The sequence below is a fragment of the Equus quagga genome, chromosome 9, assembly GCF_021613505.1.
Source record: "Equus quagga isolate Etosha38 chromosome 9, UCLA_HA_Equagga_1.0, whole genome shotgun sequence".
Lineage (NCBI taxonomy): Eukaryota > Metazoa > Chordata > Mammalia > Perissodactyla > Equidae > Equus > Equus quagga.
Window position 1 is genome coordinate 28,556,277 of NC_060275.1, and position 19,494 is coordinate 28,575,770.

General features: G+C 49.9%; 1 protein-coding gene across 1 annotated transcript in view; it reads left to right on the top strand.

Annotated features, from left to right (window-relative positions):
- LOXHD1 (lipoxygenase homology PLAT domains 1) overlaps window positions 1-19,494 on the top strand; it is a 169,384-nt gene that overhangs the window by 102,370 nt on the left and 47,520 nt on the right. Inside the window, exons 23-29 of the mRNA XM_046672168.1 lie at window positions 774-878; window positions 4,423-4,551; window positions 5,699-5,863; window positions 9,649-9,830; window positions 13,728-13,844; window positions 14,567-14,729; window positions 18,479-18,633. Of these exons, the coding sequence (XP_046528124.1) occupies window positions 774-878; window positions 4,423-4,551; window positions 5,699-5,863; window positions 9,649-9,830; window positions 13,728-13,844; window positions 14,567-14,729; window positions 18,479-18,633 (1,016 nt within the window). The remainder of the gene's footprint in view (window positions 1-773; window positions 879-4,422; window positions 4,552-5,698; window positions 5,864-9,648; window positions 9,831-13,727; window positions 13,845-14,566; window positions 14,730-18,478; window positions 18,634-19,494) is intronic.

The window sequence follows — 19,494 nt, forward strand, 5'->3', positions numbered from 1 at the left end:
TAGAATAGAATAGAATAGAATAGAATAGAATAGAATAGAATAGAATAGAATAGTTGTAGCTGGTTCTGACTTAGTCTTGTATCCTCCCCTCCAGGCACATTATCTGCTCTTAATACTTTATTTATTTATTTTTTTGCTGAGGAAGCTCATTCGCCCTGAGCTAACATCTGTTGCCAGTCCTCCTCCTTTTTTGCTTGAGGAAGATTGTCCCTGAGCTAACATCTGTGCCAATCTTCCTCTGTATTGTATGTGGGACACCACCACAGTGTGGCTGGTGAGTGGAGTAGGTCTGTGCCTGGGATCCAAACCTGCAAACCTGGGCTGCTGCAGCAGAGCACTCAGAACTTTAACCACTTGGCCATGGGGCTGGGCCCTCTTTTTGTCAAGGGAAAGAATGAACTTTCGAGTTCTATGATGCTTGTGCTCCCTTCCTGGAAACGCACATCCCTAAAACTCTTCCCAACCTGGAAGAGTCAGATCAGGGCTCCTGGAGGAGCCTCTGACCCTCACAGTCACCCCTAGTGCCCCCCTAAGCATCCTATAACTTTATTGATTGAGGACTTCCTGTGTGAGCTGGAGATGGGGGAGACCTCATCTCTGCCTTCAGAAAGTTTCCAGACTAAAGGCAACTGCACAATAACCCATGCTGCGAGTAAAGCGAATCACAGAAATGGTCAATATGAACATAGACACGTGCTCTGTATGGTTGTTCTATCCTCCGTTCATGGGAGGAGCAATCTACCACTTACTTCTCCCCACTCCTCTTCTGGCAGATAAATCTACCACATTCTCGGTGACCATAAAGACCGGGGACAAGAAGAATGCGGGCACAGATGCCAACGTCTTCATCACACTCTTTGGCACGCAAGATGACACTGGTAAGAAAGCAAGGCAGGGCGTGGTTCACCCACATTCCTCCCCAGGGAGCCTGGGAGATTCTCCAGAACTTTCCAAGGAAATCCTGGTCATGCATCTAGCTCTCTCTTTTTTAAAAAATCATTTTTAAGAATTCCTCTTTATTGTTTTATTTTGTTGTGGGAAGAACATTTAAGATGTGATCTGTCCTCTTAACAAGTTTTAATATGTTAATACATTCACTACATTATTGTTGGTTATAGGTAGGTGTTGTACAACAGACCTCTAGAGCTTATTAATCTTACTAAACTGAAACTTCATACCTGTTGGTTAATGACTCCCCATTTCCTCCTCTCCCCGGCTCCTGGTAACCACCAATCCAGTTACTGATTTTAAAAATTTGACTATTTTGGATCGCTCATATAAGTGGAATCATGCTGTACTCGTCTGTTCTGTGACTGGCTTATTTCACTAAGTGTAATGTCCTCAAGGACCATCCAGATTTTTGCATATTGGAGAATTTCCTTCTTTTTAAGGCTGAATAGTATTCCATTGTGTATATATACTACTTTTTAAAAATCCCTTCTTCTGTCAACGGAGATTTAGGTTTTTTCCACCTCTTGGCTATTGTGAATAGTGCTGCAATGAACATGGGAGTGCTGATGTCTTTTCAAATCCTGATTTCAGTTATTTGGATATGTACCCAGAAGTGCGGTTGCTGGGTCATATGGTAGTTCTATTTTTAATTTTCTGAGGAACTTTCATACTGTTTTCCATAGCAGCTGCACTATTTTGCATTCCCACCAACTATGTCCATGGGTTCCAGTTTCTCCACATCCTCACAAACACTTATCTTTTGTTTTTCTGATAGTAACCATCTTGACAGGCATAAGGTGATAACTCATTGTGGTTTTAATTGTCATTTCCCTGATAATTAGTAACAAATAGTATTTTTGGGAGGCTATTTGTATGTTTTCTTTTGAGAAATGTGTATTTAAATCTTCAGTCCGTTTTTAATTGGCTTATTCATTCTTTTGTTATTGGGTTGTTGGAGTTCTTTATATATGTTGAATATTAACCCCTTATCAGATATATGGTTTACAAATATTTTCTCCCATTCCGTATGTTGCCTTTTCACTCTGTTGATTGTTTCCTTTGCTGTGGAGAAACTTTTTAGTTTGATGTAGTCCCACTTGCTTGTTTTAGTTTTTGTTGCCTGTGCTGTTGGTGTCATACCTGTGAAATCATTGCCAAGACCAGTGTCATGAAGCTTTTCCTCTATGTTTTCTTCTAGGAGTTTTTCAGTGTCAGGTCTTCCATTTAAGTCCGTAATCTATCTTGAGTTGAGTTTTGTGTATGGTGTAAGATAAGGGTCCAAATTAATTCTTTTCCATGTAGCTATCCAGTTTTCCCAGCACCACTTATTGAGGAGATTATCCTTTCTCCATTCTTGTATATTCTTGTATGCTTCTGACTCTTGATAGATTGCATGCAACTGGCACCATCAGAGAAAGGCAGTTCCTTTCTTTCTTAAAAATCTCCACATAAGATGACTTTTCTACCTAGATTGTGAGTGCTGGCTGCTTTAGAAATTCTTCCTAAGTCTTATTAGGTCGGTCCTTCTGCACTCCAGGGGGCAAAGAGCCCCTGCCTCTCTCCTGTCCTCATTGCTGGCTCTCCCACGGAGAAGGGTTTGGAAGCCATACGACTCACCTTCCCTTCAGGATCCTCTCCCCAGGTACTGGTGCCCGATCTCTTGGGTGGTCAGTCTTTTCCCATGTCTTTCTGAAAGTTTTCACCATTTCCGATGCCTTTCCTGGAACCATCCCTCTGTTTGCCTTTCAAAACCATAACGAAGGGGCTCCCTAGTCCTGTGAGTGGTCTCCTCTCTTTGTCTGCTGCCAGCTTTCTCCTTCTGTTCTAATGGCAGAGGTAGCCCTAACTCTATCTCTACCTTAATAACAACCTGGGAAAACATGGCTCCTCCAAGCCTCCAATGAGATTCAGGCAATGGGTCCCGTGGTACCCTCAATATGAGATGCTCAAAGAGTCTTGGAGTCATTCTGGCATCTCTGCCAAGGTACTCAGAGAAGGTGGCATTTAGTGCTGGGGTCAGCCATCTACTTGGGCCACCTGTCCAGCCATTCTGTCTGAGTTCAGAGAGGAGCCAGTTCCTCAAGTAGTCATCATGTCTTTACTCAAAACCCTGTGGTTTCAGAGCTCTGTTCCAAGCATTGTTGAAGGGACCTAATTCCTGACTTTGAGGTGTTCATATTCTAATACAGTGGTGTGGTGGTAGAGCATGGACTCAAGCTTGACTGATTGGTTTAAATTTCTGCTGTACCACTTATTAGCTGTGTGACCTTGGGCAGGTTGCTTAACCGCTCTGTGTCTTAGTTTCTCTCATTTGTAAAATGGAGATTAAATGAGTATGTGCCTCATATAATTGTGGATTTAATGAAATTGAACATGTAAAATATTTGAGACAAAATGACACTCAATAAACATTAATTACTATTTAATAGGTTAGATCATGCAGATAATGTATAATGAGTGAATTAGGTCATAACTTATAAATGTATGTCATTATGATAGTTACTGAATCACCATCAATGGGATTGAGGGGCCCTATCAACTGCTTTTATTTGCCAAAGGATTTCTAGGTGTTAGGCACATTCTTGAGCACTCAACAGTCTTCATCTTCTTAAATTCTCACAACAACTCTATGGGGAAGGCACCAAACCATGCTTTTTGACATTTGAGAAAACCAAGTCTCAGAAAATAACTTAACTTGCCCAAGGCCACCCAGGCGGCAAGTGAGCCAAGCGAACAGATGTTGAACCAAGGTCTGTCTGACTCTGTGCACTTCAGTCTGCGTGAGTCTGTGAGGATCAGAAGACTTCCTGCAGGAGGTGGCCCAGAGCTGGGACTAATGGGGGTGAAGAGACTTGAGGGCAATGTGGTGCCTGCTGAGGCAGGAGGGGATGGTGATGCCTTTGAGCCCACCTCAAATTTCAGAGTGCCTCCACAGCCAGGGTCCAAGCACTGATCATGAAGGTGAGATGGCTGGTGGGGGGCATTTGAAGCCATGCCTCTTTCTGCCGTCCAGAGAAGAGTCTCCAGAGAATTCCCACATGCCTCGCCCTGCAGTGGAGGCCCTGTTTCCCCAGGTGCATGGGGAGGGTGGCTTTGTCATCAGCTCCCTCCACACATGGAGGGACGTGAGGGGTGTGGAAGGACAGCAGACATCGACTTAGGGCCCCACCACTTTCTCCTGGGTGGTCTTGGATAAGGCACTTAACCTATTGGTGTGTCTCGTTTTCTTTAGATACAAACTGGAAATAAAAATACATACCTCAGAGGGTTATTGCAAAGTTCAATTAAAAGACGCTCACCAGAAAAGAAATTGCCAAATGTGCCAAGGTGCCCAGTGGATGGTAATCGCATAGTCTAAATTTGATGAAAGTTCAAAAATTTGGACATTATGAGGAGAGACTAAAAGGGTGGGCAGACTAGGTTTGAAGGTCTTGGGCCCAGTCGGTCATGTTGGGGTCATTTGCTCGGCAGGAATGACCCTCCTGAAATCCTCCAAGACCAATAGCGACAAGTTTGAGAGGGACAGCATCGAAATCTTCACAGTGGAGACCCTGGACCTGGGAGATCTGTGGAAAGTCAGGATCGGCCATGACAACACAGGTCTGGCTTCCCTCCCCTCTGTTCCCTGCTAAGAATGTAAGGACCATGGACAGGTCCCCGTGGGTGTTTGGGAAAGAACCTGCGGGGGGGTGGGGGGGGGGGGTGGAGAAATTGGATGTCGTTTACCTTCCATAATGCCCCATCTTCTCACTCCCTTCAGCCCAGTAGAGCCCCGGCTGCATGCAGAGATTCTGATCTAATTGGTCTGGAGTAGGTGGATACTGGTGAATTTTAAAGACTTCTCCCATCCCCCACCCTCAGTAATTGCAATGTGCAGCCAGATTTGACAATCTTGACCTAGCTCAGTGGTTCTCAAACACTTAGGGAGTGGGGCTTGTTAAAACACAGATTTCTGGGCCCCACCCCTAGTCTTTGATTCAGTAGGTCTGGGATGGGGCCCAAGAGTTTACATTTCTCACAAGTGATGCTGAGGCTGCTGCTCTGGGGACCCCACTTTGAGAACCAGTGATCTAGCCAATCCTTCCCAGAACCCACTGACAGTACAGCCAGACAAAGGACGTGCCCAAGTTTGTTCTCTTTTGGTAAAGCAGGACACGTTTTCTTGATCTTCAAACCACATCTCCTAAGCGTGAGGAAGGAGAGCTTCCTCCTCGCCTCTGGGACTGGGGCGCAGGGCTCTCTGCCTGGCCTCCATTTCCTTCTTCAAGCTTGAGCGCTCGTTTCCCAGGGAGGGTCATCAATCCTTTGCTGATCTCCCTTCCCTTCATGCATCACAAACTGAGGCCAGGGAGCTCAGAGTCTTATCCCGCCACTGGGTGAAATTATGCAGTCCTTGTTAATAGGCTCTCTGGCATCCCTGGGTTTCCTGCTTGGAGTGCCTTCCACCCTGGGCAGGGTCCTTGCTTCATTCCTCCTAGACTCTCTGCCTCCTGTCATCTCTTCCTCTGCTTCTTTGCTCTTGCTACTTTGACTGACAGCAGCCTGGAGTGTGATCCATCTTCAGCTGGGTGCACAGTTTGACAGGAATCATTTTAGCAATGCTGTAAGCAAAAGGGATGGTGTGTTCATGGTGGAGCTGTAGGCATCAGATGTCAAGCAGGGAGGGATGTTCGGAGTCCCTGAAGTTACCCATGGGAAGCCACGCCTGGAGAAGTCCTTAACGGATTCTGTGTCCCCTTCTCTCCAGGCAAGGCTCCAGGCTGGTTTGTAGACTGGGTAGAGGTGGACGCCCCATCTCTTGGAAAGTGCATGACGTTCCCCTGTGGCCGCTGGCTGGCCAGGAATGAAGATGACGGGGCCATCGTCAGGGACCTCTTCCATGCGGAGCTTCAGACGAGACTGTACACGCCATGTAGGAACCGTGCATAGCAAGGCTGGCTTTCCTCCTGGACCCCATTGCCTGCCACCCCAACTCGGTCCCAGTCTCTCGTCCAACATTCACCCTGGGTCAGGCCCACCTTGGAGATTTGGGTCTCTGGCTCCTTTCCCAAATTCCCTGGTACCTGTGCAGGCTGTGGGCAGAACGCTGGACCCAGGGAAAGGAAATATGGGACTTATTCCAAACTCCACCCCAAAATTGCTGGTGACAACAGGCAGAGAGAGCCTGACCTATGTGGGGCTCAGTTTCCTCATCTGTAAAAGAGAGATAATAATGCAGGATGGTTGTCAGACCCAAAAAGGAAAAAAGATAAAGGTCTAACTGTGAGGGATCCTTATCAACCCCATCACCAATCCTTATTCCAGCCATTAACATGCCAAAGAAATGACCGCTGTAAGATTTTATCCTGATTGGGGACAAAAAAGAACTTGAAAAGAAGGTAAATGTAATTCCTTTTACCATCTAAAGGAAAGGAGGAAGGGGACAATTTGGTAAAGTCTCAACACTTCCCTTCCACTGTCATCATCATCCTAAAGTGCATATTAAATATTGATATACATATAGGGCCATATAGGTGCTGGGAATCAACTGAAATCAACCAAACGATAAAAATCTGTCTGAATTTGCTGAAATCTGAACAAAACCCAGAGAATACAATTTCTTTCTAACCAAATAGCTACCTGTGCCGAGAGATTTCTCCCAAACAACTCGTACTTAAACAGTATGAATCATTGAGGAACCTTTTTTTTTTTTTTTGCCCAAAGGGATTAAACTGTAAATGACCAGATCATCAGAATATTTTCTGGTTCAAAAACTGAAATAAAGTGACATTTTCCTCTCGTAAAGTCCCTGCACGTACAAAGCAAAAGCTGGATCCAGCCTCTGCCCCCGGGAGCCACCTGCAGTGTATGTCAGACACACTGACCTGACGGATGGGCACAGAGCTGGCGGCAGTGTTGAGTGGGACCGTTCAGGACAGAAGCACCCATTTCTCCCTTCATGCCCTTGACAGGCTTTGCTCTGTACAAAAAAGGGAGTTGTGTGACCTGACCTTGAGTATATTCAGTTCCAGTCTGATATTAAAACGAGCACGTTTGCCCTTTGTCTTAGATTCACATTTGCAAACAATGAAAATAATAATAATGCAGGAAAGAATTGACTTTCACACTGAAGAGCTGTGGAGGCAGCTTTGAAGTACGGTTCTCCCCACATGGGAGCACAGAGAGCAGGGTCTGCTGCTCAGAACCTACTGCCCTGGTTGGAAAAGGTCTTGGGGGCCCAAAGCCAGGGACCCCAGGGTCTAGGGAGTGGCAGCCCCAAGAATGGTGGGGAACAGTGCCCAGTCGTCATTTTCAAGGGCCTAGAAGGAATCAAGGCAGTTCATCAAGGCTGCCCAATACGTGAAGAGCAGATCAAGATGGAGCCACACAGGAGAGGCATGTAAATTAGGAAGGGGCTGTTGTGATGGCCCGAACTTATAGGCTCCCGGGGGAGGCAGGACATAGCATGGAGCCCTGAATGTCAGAACCATGCCCTGTTAGGGCTGGGAGGGACCTTAGCCTTCAACCTACGTTCTGAGGATCCGTGGAAGTCGAAGGGGGTGTCTCAGGGCAGCCAATGGGAGGAGGGGAAAGGCTGAGGGGGGAAAAGCCCCCAATTCATGCCATCCAGAAAAGCTCCTCAGCTTTAAAAAGTCAAGCTTTTTCTGAACATTCTTGATAAATGTATTTATAAGAATTCCACAGTTAAACAAACTGAAAACCACAGATCTGGTTAGACTCCCTCATTTTACAGGCGAGGAAGCTGAGGCCCAGAGAAGTACAGCCATTTGGCCAAGGACACACAGCTACTCAATGGCAGAGGCAGAGCTAGAGGCCGAGAAGCAAATCTGAGCCCAGGCCTAGAGGAATGAGGGCTGAAGGGTGGGCTGCTCCTCCCAGGACGTTTCCAGGGCTGCTCCCACTGCCCGCTAGCCTCAGGAGAGCTCCTATCCATTGCCATCTTCTCTGCTCAAGGCCTCCCGGGCCTTAGACAGTGGAGAAACCCAAGAAGACTCAGAGGAAGGGGCCGCACGCTACGGAGATGGCACCTCCGGTCCTGCTTGAGGGCCTGGCAGGGTCAGGACTATGTTTCCCCTTAACCTGCTACTGAGGACCCTGTTCAGGCCAGTCTGATATTAAGTTGACCAGCGGTCACCGCCATAGGCTACCCCTCCCTGTGGTTTGTGGGTAGGCAGCACTCCTCACCTCCAGTTCACGACAACAGCACCCCTAGAGGCTGACCACACAGGATTTGGGGTCAGACAAGCCTGAGTTCAAGTTCAAGTTCCACCGTTGACAAGCTGTATGATCTGGGTCAAGATCCTTCACCTCTCTGAGCCTTGGTTTTCTCATCCATAGAGTGGAGTATAGTAACACCCACTTCCTGGGGTCACTGTGAAGGTTAAAGGAGCTGAGGAATGTAGACTGTTTAGTACAGAGCCTGGCAAATAGCAAACACTCAAGGAATGACAATTGCTACTACAGTCCCACAGCAAAGTAACCATGATAATAAAAGGCAATTCCTCCTCTGGAGAAGGTTGGGGTCATCTGTGAGAAGGTGACTTGTAACGGGACTCCTTTCAAGGTCAAGACCACAGGTTGGGTAGATTTCTGCTTGAACTATACCTCTGGGTTTTTCATCCTTTTTTGTGTGACTTAGAGTAAGTATGCACATTTATATACAAATGCAACAAACAATAAGTGCCACCAAAAAGCTTTATCTTCACTATGTGTGATGGACAGTGATATTTTCTATTCGATTTCATTCAATTCCATATATTTTTTAAAATACTGGTGATGACCCACCAAATTCACTTGACAACCTGCTAATGGATCTCAGCCCGTAGTTAGCAATACACTCTCTTAGAACACTGGTCTCAACTTTAGTGTGGAGTCTGGGTTAAATATTTAGAACCTGTATTTTCAACAAGCATCCCAAGAATTCCTGAAACAAAAGGTCCTCTGCTCATGCTGGTGGCCGCCCACCGGGAAGCTGCTTGCCAACAACACTGATGGCCAACCTCTCTCTTCAGGACAGACAGTCCCTGCTGGGACTGAGTAAACTCTGGTGCATCCCTCACCTCCTCTACTCCCCTCCCCAATAGGAGACTCCTATAAAGTGAGGGGACATGAATGATGGGGAACAGAAGGCCCCCTGCAGCATCCAACCCAAAAAGGGGCCAGATGCAACATGGATGAATTGGGGAGGGCAGGCCAGCACGGAGTGAGTGAGGGACTGGGAGAGGGGGACGGGAAGAGAAGAGAGAGGACTCTCACCACTATAGACTGGCTGATCCAATGCGAAAGTTGCCCCCTGAAATATAATTCTCTTGTTTATAGGGTGTCTATAGCTAGGGAGCATGTTGAGGATGCTTTACAGATGAGGAAACGGAGGCTCATAAGTGACTTGCCCAGGTCACACAGATAGTCAGGTTAGAGCCTGTGCTTTCAGCCAATCTGTTGTACTAGCTCTGTGATGTGAGAGCCATGGAGACCTGGTCTGAGGTGACAGGGGCTTCCTGTGGGCACTAGGAATGACAGGACACTTCCCCCCACTCTGTGGTTACTGGACGACAATGTGAAGGCCCAAATTCCTGGGCAGCAGCTCCCTGGTGAAGGGGCCCAGGGTGGCGGTGCTGGTGAAGAACTCGACCTTGCCCTCGTTCGTTTTCTGTTCTCACCTCCCCTCTAAGCTAACCCTCTGTCCTCCGCCCCCAGTTGTCCCTTACGAGATCATCCTCTACACCAGTGATGTCTTTGCTGCTGGTACAGACGCCAACATCTTCATCGTCATCTACGGCTGCGATGCCGTGTGCACCCAGCAGAAGTACCTGTGCACCAACAAGAGGGAGCAGAAGCTGTTCTTTGAGAGGAAGTCCGCCTCCCGCTTCATTATGGAGGTACCTGGGCTCAGCAGGCTGCCGGGGAGCCAGGTCTGGGAGGTGCGGCAGGTCAGAAGAGGGGGCAGGAGAAAGAGCCCTGCGCCCAGAGGCAGTCACGTGCCTTTCACCTTGATGGGCTGCTGTTGGTGAGGAAGATGGGCAGTTCATCCGAGCTCTCTGGGCCTCAGTACATCCGAGTACCAGGAGGACGGTGAACCTCGCCCTGCCCCTCTAGGACTGGTGTCAGCATCAAAGGTGATAAGGAGTGGACAGGCCTTGGGGAAACTAGGGCACAATTCCAATTTCCCTGGGGCCATCTCCAGTGCTACCAACAACAGACGTGTATCCGTGGGGACAGCCTGGCTTCCAGACCTGCTCGTCACATAACTGTGCCTTCTGCTCACCTGCCAAGCTAAGGCCAAACAACCCAAAACAGAAGAACATCCTGTGTGTTCCTTGGCTCCCCCTTGGCTCTGGCCTGGGGGTTTACTGTGGACGTAGGTCGGTCACCTTAGTACCCTGTCTGCTTCAGTTCAGTGCCTGCCCTGTGCATGCCACTGTGTGCTAGGTTGGGTGGAAGAGACAAGGGAAGAGGACTCAGACTCTGCCTGCAAGGGGTTGCAGTCCGGCTGGGGAACCCCTGACCTCCACACAAAGCTAACGGGAGAGTCTGGTGATCGTCGTCATAACTGGTCCTGTGGGTCAGAAGGCGCTGTTGTAGGGCTTTATGTATGTTAATTCACCTAACCCTCACAGCACCTCTGTGCTGTAATTACCCCTGTTTAAAGATGGGGAAACTGAGGCACAGGGAGTTTAGTAGCTTGCATAAAATCACACAGCTAGGGCATAGTGGGAGCTGGATTCAAACCCAGGAGGACTGGCTCAGAATATGTGCTCTTAGCTCCTGCTAAGACCAGCCCGTGAGGATGAGGGCACATGGCAGGGCTGACTGAGCACACCATGGGTGTTCAGAGAAGGGAGAAGGCTCCCTGCAAGTGGTGGCTTTGAGCTGGACCTGAAAGTGGGATCAGCAGGGACAAGGAGGGGAGGCATTCCTAGCAAGGGGAACATCGTGGCCAAGGGCCGGACGTGGAAATAAACACAGCGTGTGGTTTGAGGTTTGGCCAGAGGGGACGGGAGGAGAGTGACGTGACTTGGGCTGAGGACCAGATGAAACAGGAACTAAGGGGGACAATTCTGAAGAAGAAGAGGTAGGAGTCCCAGGAGCCTGGACTCTCCAGGCAGTGGGGACCTTTGGAGATGTGCCCCTTATTTTCTGATGGGAAACAAAGCCTCGAGCACCTGCCTTCTTCCTCAGTCGGTGTCTGTCCCGGGGAGTCCCTGCTGCTCCACCTTCTCTGGGAGCAGTCAGCGCTTGTGGGAAGGGTGCCACCTTGGTGGAATCTTTTGACAAGGAAAATTCAAGGGTGATTCATCTCTCCACCCAGACTACCCTCTCACCCACCCAAGTCGTCGTGGTGGGTGAGTCATCTGAGCCGATGCCGTCAGTGGCCTGGGCAGTGATTGCACCTCAGCACGTCTTCTGGGGAGTTTCCTCAACCAAGTGCCCACCAATGGGCAGCTGTAATTTGCCAGCAATTTGTTGTTATTTTTTTTTTCTTTTTTCTTTTCAAATCTATCTGGGGGTTGGGGGAGGGTGAGAGCTTGAAAACAACAAAAAAAGCTTTGTGTCCCTCTCTCTCCATTTCTCTTTTCTGACCCATCTTCAGGTAAGAGGTAAGAGCCCTGGATTGCAAACTCATAACCCTGGGTTCTGGTTCTGGCTCAGCCACTAACTCCTGAGCAAGCCGCTCCCTCTCTGTGGCCTCATCCTAAGACACAGGGACTGGCCAGGAAAGTAGCAATGACAGCTAGTATTTATTGAGCACGTCACACGTGCCAGCCCTGTTCTAAGCAGGTGACATTTATCAACTCATTTAATCCTCATCACCATTCCGAGAGTTCTGTAGTACGAGTATCTCATTTTACAGCTGAAACAGCACAGGAAGGTTAAGAAACTTGCTCATGGGTCACAAGGAATGAATGACAGAGCCAGGATTTGGACTCTAGCAGTTCAGTTCCAGAGCCTTCTCTGCTTAACTCTTCCACATCTTGGGAGAACACAAGGGTCCCTTCTGATTCTGACGTCATCTGAGTTCATCCCTGAGGCCCACCATCCCTGACCAGTGGTCCCCTAAAGGTCTCCTTGCTCTCTGCGGGGTCACAGCTGAGATGGGCACCCTGGCACAGCATGTGCAACTGAGTGGCTGGATGATTAAGATTTTAAAAAGTACCATCGAAGCCGAGGTCCTCACATCTCAAACATCAGAGATGAGGCAGGGACGGAGGAAGAGAGGCCCTCGGACAGAGGGAGAGGGGGGTGGATCTTCCGTTCCTGGTTCTGCCAGGCAGCTTAGCGTCCTCAAGTGGAGATTCTGCGGACCGTGTTTCTCTCGTGAAAAATAAGGCCTCATTAAAAGTGTCCACGGCACTAACATCGGCCTGAAATCACCGATCTGTATTTAATGATTCAGAAAGCCCCTCGCAGGCTCGCAGGGGGTGCCACTTCTCTGATGAGGTGTGGGTGAGCCGGCCAGCAAGGAGTTGGGGGGCTGGGGCGGGTTGTGGGGTAGCAGAAGCAACAGCAGCTGTAGCATCCTCATTGCTTCAGAGAGTTTGCAGCAATGTGTCGCTCTGCTGGTCCCTTGCAATGAGAGAATAGTTAACAAAAAGAACCATGTCTGTGATCTCAGACCTAGAAGTGACCTCAAGAGGTTGTCTTGTCCATGCCCCTGCCTTCAGCTCCCCCATGTTATAGGTGAGGAAGTTGAAGCCTGGAGGGTCAGTGGCTTGCCTCAGATCACAGAGCCAGTAGGTGGCAGAGTCAGGGCTAGAATTGGGGGGGGGATGAGGGTAGGGGGTGGGAGTGGGGGGAGGTTCGTCAAGTAGTGCTGATGGGCCTCCCCTTGGCTGCCAACTGTGGGTGGGTGGGCGTGTGGGGAGGGAGGAAACCTCTGGTTGGAGGCTGCTTCAGTTCATTCGGAGGTCACTTCCGTCTATGGTTCAGAGGCTTTGCATTTGATGAATGACTCAATCAATCATTCAGACGCCATTCACTCATCAAGAGCCCTCATCTGCCCTGGAGCTGACTGCGCTGTCTCCTCTGAGAGCTTGAGGGAGCGGCCAGGCAGCCAGCTCTGCAGAGGGGCTTCCAGGAAACTCAAGTCTGCACAGCCTGGGGGGGGGGGCTATAGGGTGCTATAAGAGCCTATCATAAAGAGATTTGACTTTCTCGAGGTGATCAAGGGGATTTCCCTGAGGAAATGATCCTTGTGCTGAGACCCAAATGATGAGGTTGAGCAGACACTGGTTTAGAAGAAGAAAGGGGAGAGGCAGGGAGAGCATGTGCAAAGGCCCTGTGGTGAGAAAATGTCAAATTTGAGGGACAGGGATTTGAGGGTTATAGACGAGCAGTGGCTGAAGGTGAAGGGGACTCTTAGGGGCCAAGGAGAAGGCCAACCTGGCAAGACAGGGCATAGGCAGAACTGGAACTCATCTTCTGTTACCCAAGTCAGTTCTCAAACAGGGAATGAGCTGCTACAGCAATAAGTAATGGAAGACAGAGAGCTGGGCTCCACCATGAAGAGCGGAGACAGCCTCCCAGAGGTCGATTGAACTGAGTTCTGGAGTCTAGGCTGATTTTAAGTGAGGGAAGGGGAAAGGAAGCAGGAGCGGGGCATGCACAGAGGAGAGTGGGGGCTGGCCTGGCTGGATGATGGGACATACCGAGAGAAAAGGACCTCTGGAAGTTCAAAGGGACTCAAGGGTGGATGCCCTGGGGAGACAGGGTGTTGCTGAGGCTGTACTTTCCTGGACCCGCCAGCTAACATCTGGTGCCTTTTCTCCTTGCCAAAGTTAGAAGACGTGGGAGAAGTTATTGAAAAAATTCGGATTGGCCACGATAATACAGGCGTAAATCCTGGGTGGCACTGCTCCCACGTGGACATCCGCAGGCTCCTCCCAGATAAAGACGTGAGTTCCTGACCTGTTTGTCCTGTTGTTTCTTTTGCCCCTTTCCAGAAGAGATTCCAGGCAGATTTCCTACAAGAACCTACAGCCTTATTAAGTTGAGATAAAATCTTAGGAGGAAAATTCCTGCAGTCCACTCAGGGTGCAGGAACTGGCTCAGGTCCAAGGCAGAATCTTTTAGAACCTGGTTTAGGGGTGAAGGAGGAGGGTCTTGGCAATCAGGTCTCTGCTCCCCACACCCAGGGCCATACTACTAGTGAGTGACCCAACGTGCCCTTCCTGTGACTCAAGGTCAACTCACAGAAAGAAATCCACCCAGACAACTTGCAAAACATTCTGAAACCACAGGATTCTAACCGAAGGGTAGCCCTCAATCATGGCTGTAGATTTGAGTGATTTGGGAGCAATTTAAAAATACTGAGGCCCCCCCCGTTACCCACTGAAGCTAAGTCTGCAGGATGGGGTTCAGAGATCTATTTATAAGTGACCCAGGGAACCCCGCTTTCATGAGCCAATCCCTCGTGTGGTTGTGGAAGTCTTCAAGTGAGACTGGATCTGCTGAAAGTGGGGCAGGGCTGGAGGGGGGTCTCCCCTGTAGCTTCTGCATTATCCCATGGGGCTCCATGACTCCTGTCCTTGGTCCCTGTGAGTGTTGACATGCTAATGAGCTGAAGTTGGCGGTTTCCACATTAGGGGCTAATTTTCCTCTTTCCTCCTCACCCCAGGGCACAGAGACCTTGACTTTCCCTTGTGACCGATGGCTTGCCACCTCGGAGGATGACAAGAAGACCATTCGAGAACTGGTCCCTTATGACATCTTCACTGAGAAATACATGAAAGATGGGTCGTTAAGGCAAGTCTACAAGGAAGTGGAGGAGCCTCTGGACAGTAAGTGTGGTGCGATGGCCCCACCCTCAGCAGCAGCAGCCCTCCCTTTACGGCCCCTGCCCCGTGCCAGGAGGAGCCTTTGCCCCTAGCAGGCAGGCTCTGTTATTATCTCCATTCTGCAGAGACGGCAACTGAGGTTCACGGAGGTTACATAAGCTGCCCAAGTTCACACAGCTAATAAATGGCAGACCTATTCTTCAAAGTCTCAGCTGTCTTGCTCCACAAAGGACTTGTGCTCAAGTCCTTTCCTGGCCTGACAGTGTGATAATACATCCAAATATTTGTTCTCTTGTGCCTGGATTGTCCTGGTCCTTGTCTCTCCCTTCTTCTTGTTTATTTGGCTACTAATCTGCAGGGTTTGCTCTTGCTGGATCCAGCCGTCTCAACCAAGTCTGAATCCAGAAGCATCCTGGATAAACATGTAACTGGGTTCGTGTGTGTTTTTTCTCAGGGTCTGGATGCAGCTTCAGGGTGTCGAAAGTCATGGTTTCTTTTCTGTTGGTGCCAGTTACCTTTGCCCCGTCCTCTGATGTGGTTTTCTCTGCAGGACTTGCACCGGCCTGACCGTGTACTTCTCGTACTGCTTCCTTTGCTTGCGAACCACCATTTTCTGGTTCTCTTGCTGCTCTCTGCCTAGCCTATTGAATGCAGTTTTCCTTTCTCTTGCCGGGCGGTGTTGCTCCAGGCTCAGTCCTTAGCCTTCTTTCTTTCCACACTGTGCATGTGTGTGTGCGCGCACGTGTGAATGTGTGAGCACACACACACATGCATTCTTCCTGGACCACATGGACAGAGTCACACCTTTGTTTTGACCAGCAGTGCCATTGTTCATGTCCATCCCCAGCTAGTCAGCGCCAAATAAGCTTTAGCTATGTCAAAAATCAAATTCACTTGTGAAAAACAGGCTTTCTACCACTGAGGATATACGAAAGAATACTATGGGTCTCCACGGGGGCAGTCTATATGGTTCAGAGATGCTCCCAGAGCTTGGAAATCCAGCTTCTATTTGTTTCATTGCCTTCTTGGAGAAAAACTAGAGTAAAACTCAAGATTCTGGGCCCCATAGAGAGCTAGGAGGATGTAAGACAGCCATAGCTCTAACATTTCCTTTAATCTGAGTTGCCACTCAGCGATAAAAACGACTGTTGTCTCAATAATGTGCCTTTCCCTACCCGTATCCCTCGTTCCGAATTTTCTTTGCTATTACATCTGGGGGGTAATTTCCTTTTCTACTTGGATCCCAGAGGCCACCCTGGAAAGCCATCCCAGTGGCACACTTTGGCTGTTCTAGATGAATCACCTGCCACAAACCCACTCTGTGCTTGGTGGTGTTTCTAGGGAAACATCTTCCACTGAGAGCTGTGTGGCCTGGGTGGGACGGGGAGGGAGGAGGATCCAGAAATAGCCGGATTTGACTGCACAACCGCATTGCTCAGCACCCAGAAGCTGAATCAGTTTTCCTAATTCCCAAAGGACTGGAGAGAGCAGTGGGGGATGGAAGATGGGGGAGAAGGACAGCCATTTATTCACAGCCCTGGTGACACAGCACCCCACTCCAGCACAAGGCTCCTAGAAAAGGTCCTATTCAGGTGTGGAGAGGGCTGAAGGCACAGCCAGGAAATGGATGGGGAGAAAAAATGGGGGAGGGGGAGACAATCGACTGTTGTGTCTAAACTGTGACAAGGCTCCTAATGTTACCTCCTGTCAGTATTAGCCAGACAGGCTTGGGTAGTGTTGACTCTTTAAACAGCCAAGAGAAGATTTTATTTGTTCTTGAAACACAAGAAATGTTCACTGGATTCTGCACTGAGCTGAGCGAGATGGGAGATGGAGGCAGTGTGACTAGTCCTGGTTCCTGCCCTTGATGGGGGCAGGCCTCTGAGGGCAGTTCTCACAGTACACCAAGGAGGTTTGGGGAGCAGAGTGCTGGGTGGGGGGCTACGGAGACGGGGAGGATGGGTGAGGAGAAGGTTTGGAAAAGGGGCGCCAGGAGGGGATGGATTTCAGGTTTGGATGTGAGTTTGTGACCTGTGATCTTGTCAAGGTGGACGTGTCCACTGGGTGACAGGGGCGCGGATCCAGAGCACAGGAGGGAACTGGGTTGGAGATACAGACTTGGGCACTCACGACAGTCAACAGCCGGGGCATGCAGAATGAGAGCTGAGGTAGTGGGCGGAACCCGGCACGCAAGGGCATCCAAGGGGCTGGCAGAAGATCAGGAACTCGTAAAACTACTCAAGAAGATGTGTCTAGAGAGGCCAGGGACAGCAGGAGAGAATAGTGCTGTAGAATCCCAGGGAAAATGAGGAAAATAACAGGAGCCATGTGGGCGTGAATGTATTCCATAACCATGGGTATGAGCAATTCACATCACCTTACATTTCTAAATTTAATGAAATGTGGTGTGAGCGCACTTGCAAGGTTGGTAAGAAAGTCTTTCTTAGGCCCTGCAGAGAGGGGGAATCCCCTTTCGAGGGTCTTAGAAGAATCCTGAGACTCACAGGAGGGGCCTGGCCCTTAGTCCAAGGTGTGTACCACCTATACCTATAGCCTCCTGCCACATCGTCACACTGCTGCTGCTGGCTCTCTACTGACATGCAGGTATCATTTCTCTGGGTGGCCGGAAATGCTTCTTCACGGACTCTGGATTTGTCCAGAGAGCCTCTCTTCAGCCCTGAGGCCTCCCACTTCAAGTCCCCAGATGAGCCCACAGCCATCTCCCTATTGGGTCTCTGTGTGCAGGTGAGGGGTTCCTGCCACCCGCGGAGACGCCCAAACCCTCTCCCGCCCCCGGGCTGGGAAACTAACCTTCTTCCCAGTTGGGCCACCTCGCCCTTCACCACAAAGCCACAACTTCCCTCCCTCTGCTTGAGGGTAATCTAGCCAAGTCTCCTCTTCCTTGGCCTGAAACTTGAAAGCTCCTTGGATGGAGGGATGTGGAGAGGGGACTGAGAATTCTCAGCCTTCAGAGCAGCGTAAGATATGCCTTTCCTGCTGGAGTGGAGGCTGGGGAAGCAGATACTTTATGCTTCCCTGATGAGCCCACAGCAGCAAAACAAAACAGGACAGCACTCATTTTTATTTTCCTTAATAATTTTTAATAACTGTCACACCAGTATGTGTGGAGCGCTTCCCACAGGCCATGGGAGACAAAGGAGAGGGTGGCAGTCACTGTGGCTTTGGAGAGAGGAGTCTCCCTGGGGAAACTGGGGGCAGATGCTGGATGGCAGCAGATTGGAGAATAGGTGAAAATGGAAATGGACACTGAGGAAGCTATTCGCTCAACAATATTTGATGTTCCCCATAAACTGTCCAGGATGACCTGGCACGGATACTGGTCACCGTATGGTGGGATGGCACGTTATCGTCAGCATGTCAGGGCAGGTAGATTGAGTGACCATGGTGTGCACACGTGTCAGGTGGTTTCCTGAGTCTTTCCCCCAGGACGCTGTAAGCAGGTGGATGGGTGGACGGTTCGAGGGGCACTGGGGGAAATCTCCATCCTTGGCTCTTAGAGGCCACCTGTGTCCAGATCAGATGGGCGACCTTCCCACTGGTGAATCCAGCAGATTCGTAGCAGAATGTTCATAATTAAGCAAATAAAAGGAAGACACTGACTCATCCTCGAAGCCCAGGCCAGAAGCTTAATATCTCCTACAAACCCAGTTCCCTTAAACCTAAATGATGCCATCCTTTTTTTCCTGTCTGTCCATCTGTCTGTCTGTCTGTCTGTCCCACTGCCTGCCCAGTTGTGCTGTACTCCGTGCAGATCTTCACAGGAAACGTTCCCGGAGCAGGGACGGACGCCAGGGTCTACATCACCATCTATGGAGACCTGGGGGACACTGGGGAGCGGTACCTCGGCAAGTCAGAGAACCGCACCAACAAGTTCGAGAAGGGAACGGTACAAGGGCACGCTGAGTTTACCCACTTCCCTTCCCCTCCCAGGCCCAGTTCTCTGGGGGCCAGCTCTTCTTGGTCCCCGAGGCTGTGTGGGAACTTTGTGGAGTGTCCTACACCTTGACATGGGCATTTGTCCTTGTACCTCCCCCTGCAGAGCAGCTGGTCCCCTCTCCCTGCCCATGCATGGGCCTGGGTCCTGCATGTGGGGTGCGGGTGGGGCTTCAGCAAGTCTGTTTGAGCCCTAGGTTGTGGGCTGTATGGGACTGGGTTGTCTTCAGAAAATCCAGCTCCCTGTGGGTGGGTCATGAGAGTGGTGGGGGCCGCGCTGACAGAGGCTTGAACTGGGGGTCTGGAGGCCTGGCTCTGCCGTCAACTCCTTGTCTGGTTGAACTTCTCTGGCCTTGGTTTCCTCATCTGTAAAATGAGGAGCCTGACGTGAATCAGTTAAACCGTGTTGTACAGAGCCTTGGTTAGCACCGAGGCCCTTGGGAGCCACGGAGGGATAGAGGGGGCAGACGGGCACCCCACTCCACCCATGTAGGTCCACTTTGACCTGGCTTATCTGTTGGGGTGCAAAGCAAGCCCTCTATTAAGCAAAGGGCTCTGAGGCTACAAGAAGGCTTAAGAACCACATGACTGGCCAGCATCTAAGGCCAGGCCAGCTCTGACATGCTGTGGTCTTACAAAATGAAGACATCTGTCCAAACTTCCCTTCCCACCAGCCCGGCTTCCCTCTCCCGCTGTGGCTCCTCTCTGTCTCCATGTCCTTTCTGCCTTACCCCCTTCTCTGCTTCCTCAGCCGCTTTTCCTTCTCTCCATTCACCGAAATCTGCTGGAACCCCCCCCACAGGCCAGGCGATAG